General features: G+C 36.9%; 1 protein-coding gene across 44 annotated transcripts in view; it reads left to right on the forward strand.

Moving 5' to 3' along the window:
• fnbp1b (formin binding protein 1b) overlaps positions 1-23,368 on the forward strand; it is a 175,508-nt gene that overhangs the window by 148,462 nt on the left and 3,678 nt on the right. For 11 of the 44 annotated variants that reach the window (XM_068215979.2, XM_073935751.1, XM_073935752.1 and 8 more), the window contains 7 exons: positions 5,704-5,718; positions 5,982-6,017; positions 12,674-12,783; positions 15,487-15,619; positions 15,783-15,910; positions 16,351-16,514; positions 18,629-18,894. In XM_068215979.2, coding sequence (XP_068072080.2) covers positions 5,704-5,718; positions 5,982-6,017; positions 12,674-12,783; positions 15,487-15,619; positions 15,783-15,910; positions 16,351-16,514; positions 18,629-18,807 — 765 coding nt within the window. In that variant the 3' untranslated portion in view covers positions 18,808-18,894. Of the gene's footprint in view, positions 1-5,703; positions 5,719-5,981; positions 6,018-12,673; positions 12,784-15,486; positions 15,620-15,782; positions 15,911-16,350; positions 16,515-18,628; positions 18,895-23,368 lie in introns of those variants that run through there. The other 33 variants (XM_073935753.1, XM_073935757.1, XM_021468990.3 and 30 more) reach the window with 14 other exon arrangements.

Genomic DNA, 23,368 nt, shown 5'->3' on the forward strand with positions numbered 1-23,368 from the left:
AATACTAACATTTTACTCAAACTGACAAGTAATAAATCCTGCATATTATTTATTTATTTCATTTTATTTTATTATAGCTATTATTATTATTTTTATTTTCCAATAAAGATATCTGTTTAGATGTGTGTATGTGGGAGTTCGAATGAATGATAGCTGAAATTAGAGTATATACATTGTTTTCACAAACTTAACCTCATTTCAGTGTTTTTATTTTGGTTGTTTAATGTAAAAAGATCATTCAGTAGCATTACAAACCCATTTAAACAAAATCTTCATCACTTGAATGAGGTTAAAGTCTGAATTTCAATACTAGGATCCATCTTTAAGTAAAGAAGATTGCATCATCATCAACAGACCTTCTCATTGGCTCTTCTGGCTTTTGACCCTGCCTCCCATGTGCAATCCCAGCAGCCTGGCTCCGCCCTTTTGCTCTGGCAGCCAATCAGCTTGTGTGGGAGGGGTTAATTCTCAAAGTGTCACAAGTACTGTTTAATTTATCCGATACTCGTAACACTTTCATCACACGTAGATACGTTCAGAATTGACCCCTTTTAGTGTCGTTTTTGCTGCTGTGATATATTTATATGCTTACCTCTCTATATGTACATCACGTTCACACAAACACACGTCTGTATTTGCTATCTATTACTGTTACAAACAAAGCGCTGAATTTGACATCTTGTTGACACATTCATGAGTTTGAGAAGTGTTTAAACATGCTGAACTGTACGTCCTGTCAGTGCGTTCATGCGTTTGTCAAAACACATTTGTCAAGATCATAATTAGACAGTTTGAGCACCCTAAAACTTGAAAAAGTCTCTAGAAAACATTAAGGAAAAGTTTTTTTGTTTTTTTCCCTAAAATCACAAATCAAAGTGAGTTTATACTGAGAGTTAAAAAAATTATACTTTTATTAAGTAATTTATTTGCAGATTCAGCATCCTTTTTTCACAAAACAAGTAAAAAATGAAATATTAATGTAGCAAAATATTGCAAAATTGTATTATTACTTGCATTTACATATTTTTAAAATTATATGTCAGGTTATTTGTGATATTTTGTTTTTAATGTATTTTGCATATGACTAAATAAATTAAAACATAAAAAAGTAGACAAATGCATTTCATTTTTTGTTATATTTCAGGTCATTTTATATTTTTTATGTATTTTTCATATGAATAAATAAATTAAGACATAAAAAATTAGACAAAAGCAAATTTTTATTGTATTTCAGGTTATTTTTTTTAAATATTTTTTTTTAAATGTATTTTGCATATGAATAAATAAATAAATTAAAACATGAAAAACAGACAAAAACATTTACATTTTTTATATATTTCAGGTTATTTGTATTATTGTGTTTCTAATGTATTTTGTATATGAATAAAAATATTAAAACTTGAAAAAGTAGATTACAGCATTTCATTTTTAATTGTATTTCAGGTTATTTTTTATATTTTGTTTTAATGTATTTTGCATTTGAGTAAATAAATTAAAACTTAAAAAAGAGACAAAAGCATTTACATTTTTTATATATTTCTGGTTATTTTTATTATTTTGTTTTTAATGTATTTTTCATTTAAATAAGTCAATTAAAACATGAAAGAGAGACAAAAGCATTTAATTCTTATTATATGTTTTATGTATTTTTAACACTTTTTATTTAAATACCATTTTTAAAAAAGTCATATTTTTGCTTTTTCTTTTAATATACATTAACATAATATTGGAATATATTTGCTCAATTAGTGGTATTTATTTATTTATTTATTACAATTAAAGTAATCAATTGATAATCACAGCCTCTTTTTCAGTCAAAACTTACCTTTTCTCAGTGACTTGTTTTGATCCCAGCTCAGATATAACTACCCCCAATGCTCTCTGCTGTAGTGGCCTCCTCAAAAACTAGCCTGTCTAGAACAGTTCCATTATTTTTGTTTCTCTTTCTCTCTCCTCTGTCTTATCCCTCATCCTCCATCATGTTGGCTGACTATTGCTTTAGATGGATGAAGTCATCCTCATGTGACCTCGTAACACTCGGTTCATTGGTACCTGCTGAAGTTCACTGCATCGAACACAAGAGCCATTTGATTTGATAAAAATATGTCCAGTTTATTCTCATCGGATATACAGTTTAACACAAATACATCCCATTGCAAAAGTAAAATGTTTTTTTGGATGTTGGCTCATCATTAGGGCAACTATATTAATATTAAAATATTTAAAGTCCATGTAAAATCAAAATTTGCAACATTTACTTTGCAGGCTCACATTGTTATCCTGAAGGTGAATAATGTATTTGTGCAAGTTAACCCACTGAAATAATTAGTTTGTTTAGGGAATCTTCAATGAAAGTTTGATCGTCTGCTTTTACGTTTTGGAGTAGCGCTCCTTCAGTTGATGCCAACCTGAGGGTTTCTTTAGCAACCGTGTATTAATAGTCTCAGTACCGTTAGTTTGCTATGAGGGAATGATGTGCAAAAGAAAGCCCCGTCTCTACTCAATATTTAGTTTCAGTTGGAAGAACATCAACAAACTGAAATAAAAGTCCTCAGCAACTTCTGATCCACGCAGATTTTAATTGATCAAGTTATTTTAAATGAACAGACAAAAGGTAATGATTCGCACTCAATTGCTTCGTACTTATTTATTTTCTTACATTTTACGGTTGATTAAAAGACATAGACGTTTCGGCACAAAGCCTTGCTCAGTGTGTCAATAATAACATTAATAAGATTGACGCACCAAACCAAAAAAGTTCCTAAAAAAAACGCAAGCGTGCAGGGCAAACTTCAGTAACTCTACACAAATGAATAGACAACCCATTATTTAAAAAAAGGAAAAGAATAGTTCTTTAGTCATTTCAAACCTGTATGCATTTTTTTTTCCAAGAATGCTGATAATCAAACAGATTTTAGTCCTATTGTTTTCAACAGTATTTTAAGCAAACTATGGCACTCTATTGAGACTCTAAACTTTTTTGCACCCTGTCAACTTCCATTGAATTTTTTTGGTCCATACTGTTCTATAAGAAGCAATAGATGCCAAAACTATTTGAGTCAAAGAAACCTGAAATTACAGAAGTCAATACCCAAAACCTAAATGCTTTTAATTGGAGAATGTTGGTAAACAAGCATTTCCAGGGCCCATTGACCTCCATAGTAATTTTTGTCCATTCCATTCTACTGAAGACCGTGGGATCCAAAACGATGGTAGTCAATGAGACGCCAACCTATGCATTTCTTTAAAGAATGTTAATAATCAAACAGATTTGGGTCTTATTGTCTTCAACAGTATTTTGAGCAAACTATGGAACTCTGTTGAGAGCCAAAACTTTTCTGCGCCCTTATTGACTTCCATTGTAATATTTTGGTTCATACTATACTATGGGAAGCAATAGATGCCAAAACTATGGATGTCAAAGGGACCTGAAATTACATAAGTCAAAAACCCAAAACCTGAATGCTTTTAATTGAAGATTGTTGGTTATCAATTTCCAGGGCTCATTGACCTCCATAGTAATTTTTGTCAATTCTACTGAAGACTGTGGCATCCAAAACGATGGTAGTCAATGGGACGCAAACCTATGCATTTCTTTGAAGAATGTTAATAATCAAACAGATTTGGGTCTTATTGTCTTTAACAGTATTTTGAGCAAACGATGGAACTCTGTTGAGACCCTAAATTTGTCTGTGTTTTATTGACTTACATTGGATTGTTTTGGTTCATACTATACTATGGATAGCAGTAGATGCCAAAACTATGGAAGTCAAAAAACCCAGAAATTACTATGGAAGTCAATTGTACCCAAAACCTGATTGCTTTTACTTGAAGATTGTTGGTAACCAATCATTTCCAGGGCCTATTTACTTCCGTAGTAGTTTTTGTCTACACTACTGAAGGTTGTGGGATCCACAACTATGGTGGTCAATGGGACGCAAACCTATATGCATTTCTTTGAAGAATGTTTATAATCAAACAGATCTGGGTGTTACTGTCTTTAACAGTGCAAACTATAGAACTCTATTGCAAAACTATAGAACTCTATACCCAAAACGTTTTTGCGCCTTATTGACTTCTATTGTAATTTTTTGGCCCATACTATACTATGGAAAGTAATAGATGACAAAACTAGGAAAGTTAAAGGGACTTTAAATTTATTCTTTTAATTGGAGATTGTTGGTAACCAAACATTTCCAGGGCCCATTTACCTCTATAGTAATTTTTGTTCATACTACTGAAGGTTGATGGATCCAAAACTATGGTAGTCAATGGGAGGTAAACCTACTCTATTTGCAATTCTTGGAGAATATTGGTGGTCAAATCATTTTGACATCTATAGCATAATTTTCCATTCTATCCAAGTCAATGTGACCCAAAACATTTCGTTTCAAGAAATTTTAAGGCCTGTTCACAGCGGGGGGATTTTTCTCATGCTTATCGCCAATGTTTAACACTACGTCACAAAAAAAGAGCGTCAATGTAAGAGTGCACATCAACACGCAAAACACCAGGTGTAAAAGTGTGTCATTAAAAAAAAAATGTCTGGAATTAAAATGAATCTAGATTAATTACAAATGTAATCACATGCAGGTGTTTAATCATTCATAAGTACAATGTAAAAACATGTATTTACACAGTAATTACGGTTCATTAGTTAAGACCACTGAATATAAAATTGTATCGTTTATTTTTTCAATGATTGGCGACAGTGGAACCACAAATCTTCCAAAATTGATGTATGAATTTATTTGAATAATGTTGATAACCAAATTATCTCATTTACTTAAATAGTATGGGCAAAAATAGAATGGAAGTCAATGAGACCCAAAACCACAGAGTTGAATTTGGACTTTAACACATCTTTTTCTGGTGGACTTCTATAAACAAATCTGATTTAAAGTTTAGAGCATTCTGGAATCTGTTGGAAAGCCCTCCAAAAATGTGTATTAAAGGCCTGTACTTCCGCTAATGTGCCAGTTTTCCCATTTAAGTGCCAATATGAGGCTTTCAGCTAAATTCCCCTCGGCTCCGCCAGCAGATATTAGTCTTATGACTGAGCACAAACACTGACAGCCTGCCAAAACTGATGATGCGGTGAGCTTCAGCTGTGACATCATCATAACTCATGAACACTGCATGTGTGTGTGTGTGTGTGTGCACACTGTAAGAAAATATCTGTAAATTAGCAGTTTTCTGTATTTAGTGATTCATGTTTTTTATTTATCATTTCTTTATGCTTTTGAATTGCATTATGGGACCGAGATCTTTCTTCCAATAACGTCTAACCTTAAAAAATGTTCAAAAAAGCGACTTTTGTTGACATTTTTAATAGTTTAAAGTAATATATTGTCTTGGTTGGTGTTGTACAATTCACTACAAAACCTTGTAATAAACAACCAGTACAATTTCTGTTATTTTTACAGAATATTTCTCTACATATTATTTCTTCTACAAGATATTAATGTCAATAAGTCACTTTGTTAAACTGAAGTTTCAACATTGAAAGTCGCCAGAGCAGAGATCAAGCTCCTATAATGCAATTCTCAACGGTTAATGAATCACAAAACACGGTAACCGTTAATAAACAGATATTTTTGACAGTGTGAGGTGTACAGCGATCTGATGTTTGCTCCTTTCTGATGTTTTCTCTCTTCTCTGGGTTGTTTCCCTCGATCGCTCTGTCTTTTCGTCCATGAGAAGCTCTCTCTGAAGCTGGTAAGCATGAACTCATTAGCATGTCCGTCGCGGCATGACCGTAGCATGTTCGTCGCCGTAATAACACAAATGGTCCTTTAACATCACGTCGTTCCTTTGTGTTCAACCCTTATGGATATTTTTCTTTAACGTAACTTTTTTTGTCGTTGTATAATTTGACCTTTTAAGTTGGAAACCATGTTTGTTGTCTGATTTCTCTTTTTTGTTGATGTGTGTTTTGTTTTGTTTTGTCTCGTTGCCGTGGTGACTGTCCCTCTGTGTAGCTCTCACTCAATGCCCACGTGCGGAACCTTATCGAGGTGATCTGAAACCCGTTTTTGTCCTTGTGTTTGTTTATCTGTCTTTGATTTTGGTCTCTTTCAAACAAAGTGATTCGTTTTAATCCCTAACCGGATGTGTGGTATATATTATGCTGAAAGTGATTATTTTTAATGTGCATATCAGTGTAGTTTACATTTAAAGATATAGTTCACATGAAAAATTCAGCTAAGGGTGTGCAATATTTATTTTACTGTCAAAAATATGGTAGGAATGACAAAGAAATTTCTACATTTTACAGGTTATTACTGTATTCATCAAACAAAGTGATTCATTTTAATCCCTAACCTGATGTGTGGTATATAATATGCTGTAATGTGGTTATTTTCAATGTGTTTATCAGTTAAGATGGTGTAGTGAACATTTAAAGAGACGGTTCACAGGAAAAACTAATATATAGTTTATGTTTGGGCACTTTTCACCTTCAGCTAAGGGTGTGCGATATTTATTTTATTATTAAAAATACAGTAGGAATGTCAAGAGAATTTCTAAATTTTACAGGTAATTACTGTATTCATCAAACAAAGTGTGCTGTGATTAGTTAATATAAATCAGGGGTGTCCACACTCCTGGAGGGCCGGTGTCCTGGAGAAGTTAGCTCCAACCCTAATCAAACACACCTGAACAAGCTACTCAAGCTCTTACTAAGCATAGTAGAAGCTTCCAGGCAGGTGTGTTGAGGCAAGTTGGAGCAGCAGGACACCGGTCCTCCAGAACCGACTTTGGACACCGTTGATATAAATGAAAAATTCATATATAGTTTTATGTTTGGGCACTCCTGACCTTCAGTTTGGGGGGTGCGATATTTATCATTAATGATAATGTTGTAAAAGTGACTCTGTTATGACTTTATAATATCTTATTCACTAATATAGTCATACTAATATAACAATATAGTCACTAATATAATAAAAATAGTTTAATTTAGTTGTAAAATTTACGGTAAAAAAAAAAAAAACATCTGTGGTTGCTGAAATATAATTGTTAAAAATACGATAGGAATGTCAAATAATCCCTAACCTGATGTGTGGTATGTAATATGCTGAAATGTGGTTATTTTTAATGTGTTTATCAGTTAAGATTGTGTAGTGCACATTTAAAGAGAAAGTTCACGTTAAATTAATATATACTTTTTGTTTAGGCTCTCTATTAATTTACCTTCAGCTAAGGGTGTGCAATATTTTTTTATTTACTCTTAAAAATACTGTAGGAATGTCAAATAAATTTCAAAATTTTACAGGTAATTACTGTATTCATCAAACAAAGCGATTCATTTTAATAACTAACCTGATGTGTGGTATATAATATGCTGAAATGTGGTTACTGTTAATGTGCTTATCAGTTATGATGGTTTAGTGAACATTAAAAGAGACATTTCACAGGAAAAATTAATGTATAGTTTATGTTTGGGCACTCGTCCCCTTCAGCTAAGGGTCAAATAAATTTCCAAGTTTTACAGGTAATTACTGTATTCATCAAACAAAGTCATTTATTTTAATCGCTAACTAGATGTGTGGTATATAATATGCTGAAATGTGATTATTTATTGGAATAGTTCACATGAAAAATGCATATATAATTTTTGTTTGGGCTCTCTTACAATAAAAAAATGTAGTAGGAATGTCAAATAAATTTCTAAATTTAAGGGTAATTACCGTACCGTACCAGTTCCATTCATACTACTCGCATTCATACTGTATTGAACGTACTTTTCTAGCAGTCGAGTAGAAATTTCAATTTAAATGCTGTACCTACTGAGTGATAGTCGATTTCTGACGCAGCCAGACTCTGTTTTTAATTGAATCTGCAATTTTAATGAATCATTTGAATGAATAATTCACTTGTAATAATAAGGACTTGTCGCCACCTACTGGTGGTTTCAGAGTCTTACTTATTTAGTCGTAAACCAGCCAAAGCACCATCGCAAAAACATTCATTTATTGTTATCAAACAAACCCTCAAAATATATTCTGTAAGTATCGCACACCCCATCCTAAAAGGAGATGCTGAAAAGAATCACTTTCATTGTATGGAAAAGAGCAGCGTAAACATATTGCGAAATCTCTTTTTTGTGTTTTATTGAATACATTTTGATCACAAGATGACGTGTGAATTATTTCTTTAAAAAATATCGATTAGAATAGATCAAGCAATCACAAAGCCTTTTACTGTTTTTACATGTGATTATTGAATTACCCAATGGTGTAGTATTTTTAAGTTAACTATTATACTTGTATGCATTGTTTGGTTTCCGTTTACTGTAAATCTTCATCTTTTAATAGACATTTTGATCCATGTTAGTTTAAGTTAATTTCTAACATTTATTTTTTTAGAATTACATCTTTCTAATCTTATAATAATCAAAACATTTTATTTTAACAATTTGTCTTTGTTTTTGAAGAGGGTGAGTACCAAGTTGAGTGTACATGTACTGTATGTTGTGCTTGTGTACATTTATTTTTGTTTTAAATCTTTTTAAGTTTGCCTGTAATGAGTTTTGCCTGTCATGACCAATGACTTTTATTTATGTGTATCTTTTTGGAGTAATAATGCAACGCATGCTTAGAATTTTCTGGTTGTTTGTTGTTGCATGACAGTATGATGGTGTGGAAGAAGTGGTAAGGTCGCTGTGCCTGCCTTGTGACCTTTGACCTTTTAGTCAGAAGCTTTAATTGACCCGTAGACGGCTTTTAAAGAAAGCATACAGCCGTCTTACAACCTATTCAGTCCATGCTGAAATAATACAATGCTGCTAGTACATGAAGTACAATTTTATATAAAGATAAATAAGATTTTCAGGATGCCTGTCTCAAACCTGATATGAAATAATAGTGAAAAGGATATGTATTTTTATTTTATTTATTTGTATTGAACTATTTCAATATAAATTCAACTATTTATGAATATTCATCTAAACTTTAGACATGAAAAAGAGAAAAAAGGAGTGTTTGTTGTTTTTGGATGATTTAATGGCTCATAAAGTATGAAAGAGTAATGATATGGAGTTTATATTTAAGCTGAAATACACCTATTTTTACTCAAAGTGAGAAAAATGTAATGTGAAAAATGAATATGAATATAAAATATGAAGTTTAATGCAGATGCTGATATATATATTGCTGTAAAGCAAGATGAAACTCTAATAGCCTGTTAAATCAATGAGATATGCAACAGAAAAGCAGACATTCATTCATTCATTTTCTTGTCGGCTTAGTCCCTTTATTAATCCGGGGTCGCCACAGCGGAATGAACCGCCAACTTATCCAGCTAGTTTTTACGCAGCGGATGCCCTTCCAGCCGCAACCCATCTCTGGGAAACATCCACACACACATTCACACACACACTCATACACTACGGACAATTTGGCTAACCCAATTCACCTGTACCGCATGTCTTTGGACTGTGGGGGAAAACGGAGCACCCGGAGGAAACCCACGCGAAGGCAGGGAGAACATGCAAACTCCACACAGAAACGCCAACTGAGCCAAGGTTCGAACCATCGACTTTCTTTCTGTGAGGCGACAGCACTACCTACTGCACCACTGCCTTCATAATATTTCAATTTATTTTATTATAGTATATTTTTTATTCTTTAAAACAACATTATAGTCATTTTTAGTGGGGGGGGGGAATATAATTAAGTGAAATGGAATGATTGAGTAATTGAGTAAACATGATTTTGTTAAAAATTACAGTTAATGAAAAAGTTACTTCAGCCAGGAATGTGTTTATTTTAAAAAATTTCAAACAAAGTTAAAGTTATTGGGTTTATTTTATCCAATTAAATAAAAAGCACACAATCCTACCATTTTTCTAAAAGTCTTTTACTTGTGAAAAATATTAACTATCAATCCGAGCATCTAGAATGGGTTATTCAGGAATGTTTTAATCATTTGAGAGGCCCTAAAATGCATATGAAGGCCCATTCCCAATTCTATTTTTGTACCCCTTTCTTTTCCCCTTCCCCTTGGCCCTTAAAACTGAGTGTGAGGGGGAAAGGCTTAAAAGTTTACCCCTAAGAATTGGGACAGCACTACAGCACCTGCACACGTCATCATATGTCATCGCTATCTCATGCTTCATATGAGATCAGACGATAGCGACTGCTGGAGTTATTCTAGTTGCTTTATTTTTTTGTATTTATCTTCAGGAAATCATTAAAGGCATATATTATGTATCATAACAATCTCATGTGGCAATAATACTGTGCATTTAACACAGTGGCCATATTCATCTATGTAAACGCAAGAAAACAACATTAACATTATGCCAGACACTGTAAGAAAAACTCATCCCCAGTCACTAGACTTTTCTGACTGGGTATTCGAGTGTCAGAATGTTGTGGGACTGCTTTACAGGAGATATTATTAGGGATTATAGATAGCCAAATTTAGCTGTTTTTATTTTAGTGTTTTTTTTTAAAGCAATTTGGTAACACTCGAACACGGTTATGAATATAATAAAGCATGTGCTTGTTGTAAAAATTCGTATTAATGACAAAAAAATACTAATTTGTGGATCTCCTGACTTCCGGGTGTAACTATCTGCCATTGTGATTGGTGTATTCTGGGAAATTTTCTTACCCCTTGATTTTGAGTGTGCTCCGGAAAAATTTTCGCTTGAAGGGGTATTCACCCCTTCCACTTAGCCCTACGCCTTCAAGCTAAGGAGAATTGGGACACCCCTACCACTTCACGGGAAGGTGCAAAATGAGGGGTAGGTGTTAAGGGGAAGGGCTAAGGGGTAGAATTGGGATTGGGCCCAAATTTGATACAGTGTGCTTTATTGGCTAAAAATAATCATAAGGGCTTTAAAGGGGACCTATTATGCAAATATTAAACAGTTGTGTGGTAACTGTGTGTGAGTATAACCATCTTCTACTGGTAAAAAATTAATGAATTCTATTTTACCCTAACCCAAACCAAAACTTTCCCTTTGTACGTGTCATCAGAGGGGAAAGGCCCCGCCCATTAGTGACTATCTTTTACTCATTAACATAAATAGCCCTGAGTGAGAAGCAGCCGTCCACCATTAGAGTTGTTGCACTGAACCTGTTGAAGACAATGTCAGCGACTAAGGGCATACTCGCACTATGTACAGTTGCCTTGAACCGGGCCAAAGCACGCTTGTCCTCCCTCCCGTCTCCCCCGACGGCCTGCACTCACATTACATTCGGGCCTGGGCATGCTTATGTCATCGATGCCGCGCTGTACAGTAGAGAAGCTCTCTCGCTCAGCACAGTGGAGATTTCTCTAGTTATATTGTTGTAGTCGTTTGGGATACGGTGACACACAGTCAAATATTTTGCCGAACAGATCAGCCACTTTTGACGCTCATAAACAGTCATAAAGTCCTCGTGCTGCAGGAATTAGGAGGTTTGCTTAAGGCGCAGCTGTGGTGCAGTGAGGGGTTTGCGTCTTTAATAAACTACGACAGTTTGCGTTCATTGAACGGTAAGAATGATTAATTATTCCATATGAAACAACCCCTTAAAAGTCATGTCTCGCTTTCAGTTTCGGGATCAGGCACGTTTTGCGCTCACACACAAGCGTACCGCGCCAAAGCCCAAGTGAACCGCGAACAGTGAACTGTGCCTGAGCCTGATTCAGCGCGCACACACTTCTCAAACGATACGGGAAACAGGCCTGGGTACGGTTCGGATAGCATAGTGTGAGTAAGCCCTAAGAGGCGTTATAAATTTTAGGATGCAAAAATGAACAGCACAGTCTCCATAGTTCTTCTGAAGACACATTTCACGTTTTCGTTTTTTTTCCACACAGGTAACGTTAGTCTTGTTTTGAATCTGCTAACATGCAGGCATTTGAAGCTCCGCCCTCTTTTGAAAAGAGCACAAGCTCGTTTGAATTTAAAGTGACAGTCACCTACTGCACAGTTTGGATCAAACCCTAAAAGGGTCAATTATAAAAACAATCTAAAGTTAAAGTTATAAAACATTATCTGTGTGGTATTTTGAGCTGAAACTTCACATACTGTACACACATCAGAGACTTATTTTTTGCAACTTGTAAAAACGGCCTAATAGGTTTCCTTTAACATCCTCAAAATCACGGCTCTTTAGCGCCATCATGTGGTTAAGATTACAGTTCCTGTAAGTGAACTAATGTGGAAAAACATTGGCTCAAGTGTTTGCAAGATCAATACATTAAAGTAGACAGAAACAAGATATTACTGAGAGAGAGAGAAGCCGATAGGGCACATGAGGACAGATGCAAAGCAAATCCATCCTTTAAGATAGGAATCAGATTTTAAAGTTTTATAGATTATAAACCAAGCAACAAAAAAGGTATGTGTATATTGTGAGAACTATTTGTTGTTGGCATTGGACTGAATAGGTTCATTTAATCATTGATCTTAGATGTAATCAGCTCATCTGGTTTGCCTTTGATAAACAGTTGATTTGTAAGCTGATTGGCCGGTTTCCAAAGTCAGTTAGCCAACCAGATGACAGGAAGAGAGTCATTTCTTAATAGTCAGTTGATGTGGTTGGATGTGTCCTGGTTTGACCCGCCCTATTTATGCGTATGCATATTTATTATTGTTGTATTTTTTGGTGTGTGTTTTTTAAAAGTTTGAGATTCTCAGTGTTTGTGTCTTGATGTATGTGTGTTGTCTCAGGGTTCCAATCCTGAGGACTTCAGTCATCTTCCTCCAGAGCAGAGACGGAAGAAGCTGCAGGCCAAGATTGACGACATCAATAAAGACATACAGAAAGAGATGGATCAGAGGTACACACACACACACACACACACACACACACACACACACACACACACACACACACACACACACACACCCACCTCATGTCATTCTAAATTTTATCTTTCTTTCTTTAAAGATGTGAAAAGGAAAGAAGCTGATATAAATATGTAAAGGAAAAAAGAGCAATGTGCTATACATCCACAATGTTATCTGCCTGTCAATCTATCTATCTGTTTGTCTAACTTTTTATCTATCTGTCCATCCATCCATCCATCCATCCATCCCCCTATTTGTTCTATTCTTTGGTTTTTCCATCTATCAATTTATTCATCTATCCATCCATCCATCTGTCCTTCCTTCTTTCCTTCTTTCCATCCATCTATCCATCTATTTCTTTGTTTTCCATCCAGCCATTCATCATGTCTTTAATTTATTTATTTCCATCCATCCACCCATCCACCTATTTGTTCCTGTCTTTGTTTCTTTCGTCCATCAGTCAACCCATCCATCTATTTCTTTATTTTTTCCAACAAACCAATCATCCATCCATCTTTTTTCATTTATTTCTTTCCATCCATCCATCAATTCATCTATAATTTTTTTCATTAATCAATCCATTTTTTTTCTTTCCATCCATTTTTTCATCCATCTATTCTTCCAAACATCCTTCCATCATCCATCCATTTCTTTATTTTTTCCATTCATCAATCCATTCATTCACCTACTTGTTTCTTTCTTTGTTTCTTTCATCCATTAATCTATCCATCCATCCTTCCATCCATCCATCAATCCATCTTTCTTTCCATCATTCCTTCCATTCATCCATCCATCCATCCATCCATCCATCCATCCATCCACCCATCCATTTCTTTATTTTTTCCAACCAACCAACCATTCATCTTTCTTTATTTTTTCTTTCCATCCATCTCCATCCATCCATCCATCCATCCGACCATCATGTTGTACATTCATCAATCCATTTCTTCCTTCCTTCCTTCCTTCCTTCCAGCCATCTATTCTTCTTTCTTCAATAATTTCTTTCCATCCAAATATCCATCAATTCATTTACCCATTCAATCATCCATCCATTCATTTGTTCATCCATCTTCCTTCGTTCCTTCTTTCCATCTCTTTCATTTTCATCCATCCATTTTGTACTTTTTTATTTTATGTTTTCTTTAATCATGTCTTTCTTTTTTCCATCCATCCATCCATCCATCCATCTTTTTTCTTTCTTTCCCTCAATACCTTTATTTAGGACATATGTTAGGGAATTTTTACAGCATTTCCCAACATCTCACAGGGTTTTTAAAAACACTATTGTAATCTTCTAGAAAAACATTAGGACAGACAGAATGAATAATTTACTTCAGTTAATCTCTTTTTCCCTTTAATTTGTAACGGCTGTTGAAATAGATGGACAATATTCATGTTTTTCAGCATGAGAAAGCCAATCAAGAACTCTTAGTTGAAACTCTTTTTTGAATCATCTTCCAAAAGACCAGGGGCCTCATGTATCAACGCTGCGTACGCACAAAAACTTTGCGTATGGCAGGTTTCATGCTCAGAATCGCTCATGTTTGGATTTACTAACAATGAACTGAAATTGGCAATGTGCGCAGGTTCATGGCAGCTTTCTGGCAGGCGTACGCACATTTTTTGTGCGTGTCTGTTTTATTTCCATTGGCGACTCCTAGAGGCAGTTGTGTTAAATTCTTCTCTACAAAGTGTCTGAGCCTTGCAATGGCAGCTGTATGAGACGGGTTCATATAGTAGGTATGTAAGATTTCCATACCATACAGTTGACCAGCTAAACATTAAAGCACAATTTGCAGCGGTCGCCTGTTTTCCCAATGTAATCTGAGCGATCTACTGCACGCACATTGCTATAAAGACACTATCTGAAGATGAATTTGCAAGCGTGAATCAGAAACATTTCCATTCAATAAATGTGCAAATAAAATATGATGCACAAACTTATTGATGATTCCTACTTGTCTTTCTCTTGATAAATAGTGGGCAAAATCTGATATGTAGCGGGGGAAAAAAGAAAGAATTCATTAGACGCTGGATTCGAGCCGAGTTAATGCTCGAACATGTCAGTACATGATCACATGCTTCTTATGAGGTGCGACACTGAGACTGCTAAGGGTACTGCAACATTTTTCAGTTATAAACCACACTATTTCTGTTTTAAATGCACTCAGTGCGATGTTCAGACCCAACTGTGTTAACCGCATCAGCTAAACTCTCCCACTCTATTTTTTTTCTTTTGTTGTTAATTCCGGAGAACAAACCTGCAAATAACACCGCTTTTCTCCGGTCTACCTCCGAAAGCAGCACCTCCAATTCACATTCTGTTCAAAGTTTCTCTTTTTGCTTGCTTTTGCCGTTGCTTTTTCGTTGGGTTTTTCCATTAGCATAGTCATTAGCATATTCATACGGGGGAGGAGGCAGGGTGGGGTTTTGTGCTCGTGCATGTTGCGCTCAGTTTCACGTTCATTCGGATGTACAAAAGAATATGCGTGAGATTCGGCGTACGCAGTGTTTCATACATCTGAAATTTTTCTGCGTACGCACATTTACAGCTTTGTGCGTACGCAATGTTTTAGTAAGATTTCCACGCAAGTCTTCGTACATGAGGCCCCAGAAACTATTGGGGATTTCTATAATATTTTTAAATATTTCAGTAAAATGTTTAATTTTTTTCCCTTTTTTTCTCTCTGCAGAGATGCTTTGACTAAAATGAAAGAGGTATATATAAAGAACCCACAGATGGGGGATCCCAACAGTGTGGACCCACGGTTAGCAGAGATCGCCCACAACATTGAGAAACTGCAGGTGGAGGCACAGAAATTTGAGGTGTGTGTCATTGAATATCTCTATATAGCACAGGCCTGGGTGAGCAGTTCAGTGGAAATTAGTGTGTGTGTGTGTGTGTGTGTGTGTGTGTGTGTGTGTGTGTGTGTGTGTGTGTGTGTGTGTGTGTGTGTGTGTGTGTGTGTGTGTGTGTGTGTGTTTTTAGGGCTGGTTAGCAGAGGTCGAAGGAAGGATGCCGGTAAAGAGTGACACTTCACGGAGGACGAGCACCGTATACGAGACCCAAAACAGCACACCACCCACCAACAACAACTGCGCACAGGATAGAGAGAGGTACACACTCACACACACATAAACACACGTCTGTGCTTCTGAGGGACCTTTTGACTCCGCCCGCAATTTCATTTGATTTAAAATGAATGAACTTTTGCTTAAGTTCTAACTACGCACCTATTTTGTTTATTACTGGTTTAATCAATCATTTTCTGCATTTTATCGCAATATATTTAAATTTATCTCAGTTGAAACATTAAAGTTAATGTTTTGGTCACACTTTAGAATAAGGCTTCATTTATTAATGTTATTTTATGTATTTACTGACATGAAATAATAATGAAAAATACATGTGCAGCATTTAAGAATAATCATTAAACAATGAACAACTTTATTTCCTTTAACTAAGGTTAATGCTCACTCTCAGTTTCCAGTCACTTGTGTTTTCATGACAGCTGCTATAGTTATTGTGTACGTGTGTGTGCGTGTGTGTGATGGAGCAGTCCGGATGGCAGTTACACAGAGGAACCGAGTTCTGAGGTCCAGACATCTAATGAATCTAAAGTCCAACCAGAAACAGCTGAGTCTGGAGATGAGTTTGATGATGCTGAGGAAGACATGCTTCCGACCATCGGCACCTGCAAAGCCCTTTATCCATTCGAAGGTATTTCAGCAATAAATACATATTCACAGCAATAATATGAGCTCAGGCTCAAACCCTAGTGAGCACCCTCAAATCACTCCAAATGACCCATCAACTGCATAGCAACACATTAAAATTACACTAACAACTGCATAGCAAAATACTCAAATCACCCCAGCAACCGCATAGCAACACACTATTTGCCATTCAAGTTACCCACAGCAACCTCAGATGTTACATACTCAAATTACCCCAGCAACTGCATAGCAACATACGCAAATCACCCTAACAACTGCATAGCAACATACTCAAATCACCACAGCAACCGCATAGCAACACACAATGGGCCACTTAAGTCACCCACAGCAACCGCATAGTAACATACCTAAATAACCCCAAGTGACCCAGCAACTGCATAGCAACATTCTCAAATCACCCCGGCAACCGCATAGCAACATACTCAAATCACCACAGCAACCGCATAGCAACACACTAAGGGCCACTCAAGTCACCCCTACAACTGCATAGCAACATACTCAAATCACCACAGCAACCACATAGCAACACACTAATTGCCATTTAAATTACCCACAGCAACCTCAGAGCAACATACTCAAATCACCCTGGTAACCGTATAGCAACATACTCAAATCATTCCGGCAACTGCATAGCAACATACTCAAATCACCCTCAGCAACTGCATAGCAACACACTATTGGCCATTCAAGTTACCCACAGCAACCACTTAGCAACATACTCAAATCACCCTAACAACTGCATAGCAACATGTTTAAATCATTGTTACAACTGCATAGCAACATACACAAATCACCACAGCAACTGCATAGCCACACACTATGGGCCACTCAAGTCACCCACAGCAACCGAATACCAACATACTCAAAACACCCTTACAGCTGCATAGCAACATACTCAAATCACCACAGCTACCACATAGCAACACATGGGCCACTCAAGTCACCCTCAGCAATTTCATAGCAAGATACTCAAATCACCCTAACAACTGCATAGCAACACACTATTTGCCATTCAAGTTACCCACAGCAACCTCAGATGTTACATACTCAAATTACCCCAGCAACTGCATAGCAACATACGCAAATCACCCTAACAACTGCATAGCAACATACTCAAATCACCACAGCAACCGCATAGCAACACACAATGGGCCACTTAAGTCACCCACAACAACCGCATAGTAACATACTTAAATAACCCCAAGTGACCCAGCAACTGCATAGCAACATTCTCAAATCACCCCGGCAACCGCATAGCAACATACTCAAATCACCACAGCAACCGCATAGCAACACACTATGGGCCACTCAAGTCACCCCTACAACTGCATAGCAACATACTCAAATCACCACAGCAACCACATAGCAACACACTAATTGCCATTTAAATTACCCACAGCAACCTCAGAGCAACATACTCAAATCACCCTGGTAACCGTATAGCAACATACTCAAATCATTCCGGCAACTGTATAGCAACATACTCAAATCACCCTCAGCAACTGCATAGCAACACACTATTGGCCATTCAAGTTACCCACAGCAACCACTTAGCAACATACTCAAATCACCCTAACAACTGCATAACAACATGTTTAAATCACTGTTACAACTGCATAGCAACATACACAAATCACCACAGCAACCGCATAGCCACACACTATGGGCCACTCAAGTCACCCACAGCAACCGCATACCAACATACTCAAAACACCCTAACAGCTGCATAGCAACATACTCAAATCACCATAGCTATCACATAGCAACACATGGGCCACTCAAGTCACCCTCAGCAATTTCATAGCAAGATACTCAAATCACCCTAACAACTGCATAGCAACATACTAAAATCATCACAGCAACTGCATAGCAACACATGGGCCACTCAAGTCACCCTCAGTAACCTCATAGCAACATACTAAAGTCACCCCAGCAACCACATAGCGAAGTACTCAAATCACCCTAACAACTGCATAGCAACATACTCAAATAACCACAGCAGACCAATCAAATCACCCCAGCAACCGCATAGCAACGCACTGTAAATGTAATCATAAGAAACTTGTTTTTCATAGTTTGCCATCACTCTCTCTGTAGGTCATAACGAAGGCACGATTGCAATAACAGAGGGTGAGCTCTTGTACGTAATAGAGGAAGACAAAGGTGACGGATGGACGCGTGTTAGAAGAAATGAAGAGGAGGAAGGTTACGTTCCCACATCCTACGTCGAGGTCTTTCTGGACTCCAACGCCAAAGGTGCAATAACCTACATATGACCGAGAGCTTCAGCTCCTCAGTCTGTTTGTCTATGAACACTCTCTAGGGTGTGTGTATATATTCCTGACTCTCTTCAAGCCAAGAATGTGACTTTTTTTTAACTGTTTTTGGTAAAGTGGACAGACTTTTGTTTTTCTGAATGACTAAATGATTGTAAAAGTCTAAGCACATAATAGTTGTAGACTTTAGGCCACCATAGTTTCATATGGCGGTAGTATCAAGGACTGTAGAACACACAAGACATGTCACTCGTATTTTTTTGAATGGGGAAAAATGTAACCGTCAAAATGGCAAATAAAGCCATCTACTAGTACAGAAGCCAATCGTTGGTCGCTATATGGCGGATAAAGCCCGCCTTCTAGTACAGGAGCCAATCATCGATCGCTATACGGCGGATAAAGCCCGCCTTCTAGTACAGGAGCCAATCGTCGATTGATATCTGGCAAACAAAAGCCCACCTTCTAGTACAGGAGCCAATTATCAATCGCTATAAAGTGAATAAAGCCCACCTTCTAGTACAGGAGCCAATCATCAATCACTATATGGCGAATAAAGCCCGCCTTCTAGTACAGAAGCCAATCATCGATCGATATATGGCGAATAAAGCCCGCCTTCTAGTACAGAAGCCAATCATCAATTGCTATATGGCGAATAAAGCCCGCCTTCTAGTATAGAAGGCAATCATTGATCGATATATGGCGAATAAAGCCCGCCTTCTAGTACAGAAACCAATCATCAATTGCTATATGGCGAATAAAGCCCGCCTTCTAGTATAGAAGGCAATCATCGATTGCTATATGGCAAATAAAGCCCGCCTTCTAGTACAGGAGCCAATCGTCGATCGCTATATGGCGAATAAAGCGAATAAAGCTAATCATCAATTGCTATATGGCGATTAAAGCCCACCTTCTAGTACAGGAGACAATTATCAATCGATTGATGGCGAATAAAGCCCGCCTTCTTGTACAGAAGCCAACCATTGATCATTACGTAGCGAATAAAGCCCGCCTTCCTAGTACATGAGCCAATCATCAATCGCTATATGGCGAATAAAGCCTGCCTACTAGTTCAGGAGCTAATAATCGATACCTATATGGTGAATAAAGCCCGCCTTCTAGTACAGTAGTCAATCATTGATCGCTATATGGCGAAGAAAGACCGCCTTCTAGTACAGGAGCCAATCATCAATCGATATAGAAATAAAACTAATGAGACAGTTGTTGTTGAATTTTATTGTCGATTCCTAATATGAAATTAATCGTAAGCTTTAAAAAGTTTTGGGGAATTTAATATTTCCTTATTCAAACAGAATGGCCGAGCATACTGTAGAGAGGCGCTTCAATGATGGCCGCCGAGTGAAATGACTTGTCTTAAAGGGACTTTGGTAGTATCTTGTCGTATTGAGATGCAGCACATGTTAGATTGTTCCAGTTAAATCTACACGCAAATGCAACACATATGTGGAGATACGTGCAAGTTTTTCTACTTTTTTCATACGTAGTCATTGTAAATAAACGTACAGTCCAGCCTAGATCATAGAGTTAAAAATAATGTTTGTTCCTGAAAAATGATTTTTACGCTCACATTGGCATCAGCTTTAAGCAATAGGAAGAATAACGTTTACAAGTAGCAAATGTTTTTAGGATACCTTAATTGTTAAATCATCATTTGCTAATACTTGTCAGATTATGGGTTTTATGGCTGTTATGTTTGGGTGTGAGATATATATATAGCTATGGTACTGTCATAATAGCTTTAATATGATAAAAGTTTGTTTTAACTTTACTAAAAACAATCAAAATTCCACTAAATTTTTAGTAAGTTATAAAATATACATTTTTGTTTTTTTATATAGTTTCAATTATGATGTGGTTCAATAATATCGCCCTGTCCACACGAACATGGGTATTTTTAAAAAACAGCTTTTCCACAGTATGAGCTCATTCACATCTAAAAAACAAGACGCAATGCTTTGAAATGGTTTTTAAAAAAACACATAAATAAAACAATAAAGACAAAGCATGAGGGTATTCGCAGTGTCGTAGCGCAAAATGCAGAGGCCCCCCTGCAGGGATCACTGACGGGGGCCCCCTGATGATTGGGGAGGGTGGGGGGGGGCGATCGCCGGAGACAATTGCGGGGAAGCGATCACAAATTAAGGAGCGATCACATAGAGCGGGAAAGGGGGGCGGGTGGAGCGACAACGCGGAGAAGCCTTCATAAACTGAGGAGCGATCACAAACCGAAAGCGGCGAGAGCGTCAAAGTAGCCAGAAGTCATTTATTTTCAATGAGAACCGGCACCGAGAAACAGTGTGGCGCGTCTTCTCCGGTGTGAGCGTCAACGAGAGATCAAATCAAGTCAACTTTGAGCAATGATATGATGCGGTTCGGCGGCAAGCAATCAGAATGAAGTAGTCCACCGCTTGAGAGGTGTTTAGAGAACACAGACCTGTGAACTTTGGTTCCGACCACAGTTGTTCCCAAGAGTTTGATTATTGCGGTTGCTGGATTTTCAATTATTGAAAACCGCAATGACGCGGGCCCCCTAATCACACGGGCCCCCCCACGGTGCATGCCCTGTGGGCCTATCCGCTACGCCACTGGGTATTCGTGAACAGAAACATGGAATTATTGTCCCAACTCTGAGCTTTTCTAATTGGTCAACTGCTTTGGAACTAACAGTGATGAGCTGCACTGGGTGTAAGGCTTCTTTTAACTTCACACGGCATCTGAAAAACATGGAAAACAATCGTAAAGTAGTAAATTTGAAAGGAAAAACGCATTCTGTGTGAACTGTCCCTATTGTGTCACTGAAACCAAACATTTGTTTGTCAAGAGTTTTAAAAATCTTGGGGTCTAGTACACTGTGCCACAGCCATATAACCCTGCAGCCCAAGACTAGTTACTCACTGAAGCTAAGCAGGGCTGAGCCTGGTCAGTGCCTGGATGGAAGACAACATAGGAAAACTAGGTTGCTGTTGGAAGTGGTGTTAGTGAGACCAGCAGGGGGTCCTAATGCCCCAGTATAGTGAAGGGTACGCTATACTGTCAGGTCCCAACTCTCTGGGGTCATTAAATTCCATGACACTACTAAAGAGTAGGGGTGTAACCCCAGTGTCCTGGCCAAATTCTCTCCATCGGCTCTTACTGATCAAGGCCTCTCAATCATTCCCATTCACAGAATTTTATCACTGTCTCTCCACAATAGCTGGTGTGTGGTGAGCGCAGTGGCACCAATATCCTGTGGCTGCCGTCACATCATCCAAGTGGATGCTGCACACCATGATTGACCCCCCTCAAGTGCTTTGGTTTATTGGTCATTTTACATTTTTACAGTAACTTACTGCATATTAGGAATGTGTGGTATTCTACTGTAATCAAAGTACTCAAGTACTGCCTCTGTAGGTACACAGTCAATTGTTTGGAATTTATTAAATGGTAAGTTTTGTACTGCGAGTATAAAATTACAGTAAAACTACTGTAAAGTTTTCATACTGTAAAATTAAAATAAAGGGCATTTTATCATAAAAAGAAGTTGCAGTAAGACTATTTTACTGTAAAAAATACGTAAATTGCAGTATGGCCCTGTTACTGTAAAACACATTTACAGGTAATTACTGTAAAGAGGCAGTTGGGGTAACTTTCTGGCAACAGTGCTGCCAGTAAGTTACCGCAAAAATACAATAAAATGTCAAACATTTGGCTTATTATTACTATTATTTCCTAACTTCGGATTTTATGCAGTGATCTTCATTGTTTACAAGACACATGTCTGCGCAATGGCTGATGCAACCAAAATACGCCATGTTGACAGCCGACTGGGAGCAATAATTGACTTGTTAAGTCGTCGTATTTGAATTGAGAAACTATTCGTTTATGACCACTTTTTAAGTCATACCACACATTAAAGTGAATGGGCTGGGAGAACAACCTCATTTGAATTTAAAGCAATAGTAACAAATTGCGAGCTGAACCTTCACATACACACTCTAAGGACATCAGAGACTTATATATATATATATATATATATATATATATATATATATATATATATATATATATATATATATATATATATATATTGCAATTGTGATTTTCGAAAGAAAATAAACCCATACAGTTTGATAAAGCGATTGGACCTGGAAGCCACTTCACGTGACGTCACACTCGACAAGGGGATAACTTTTTTTATTGTTTTCTAATTCGCCAATATGACTTTACGGTTAGGGATACATCGCCACCTGTTGGTTTGGCATGCTCTTGACATCGTTTCATAATCGTTTTTACATTTTCATGTAAACGTGTTTTTTAACCGCGCGTGTGTGAATAATATATACTGTATGTCGGTCACACTTTACAATAAGGTTCATTTGTTAATGTTAAGTAATGCATTTAATAACATGAACAAACAATGAACAATACATTTACTACTGTATTTATTCATGTTAGTTAACGTTAGTTAATGAAAATACAGTTGTTCATTGTTAGTTCATGTTAACTGCATTAACTAATGTTACCAAGCATGAACTAGAATGTTAATAATGCATTAGTAAATGTT

This window comes from Danio rerio, chromosome 21 (assembly GCF_049306965.1).
Source record: "Danio rerio strain Tuebingen ecotype United States chromosome 21, GRCz12tu, whole genome shotgun sequence".
In the NCBI taxonomy this organism is placed as follows: domain Eukaryota; kingdom Metazoa; phylum Chordata; class Actinopteri; order Cypriniformes; family Danionidae; genus Danio; species Danio rerio.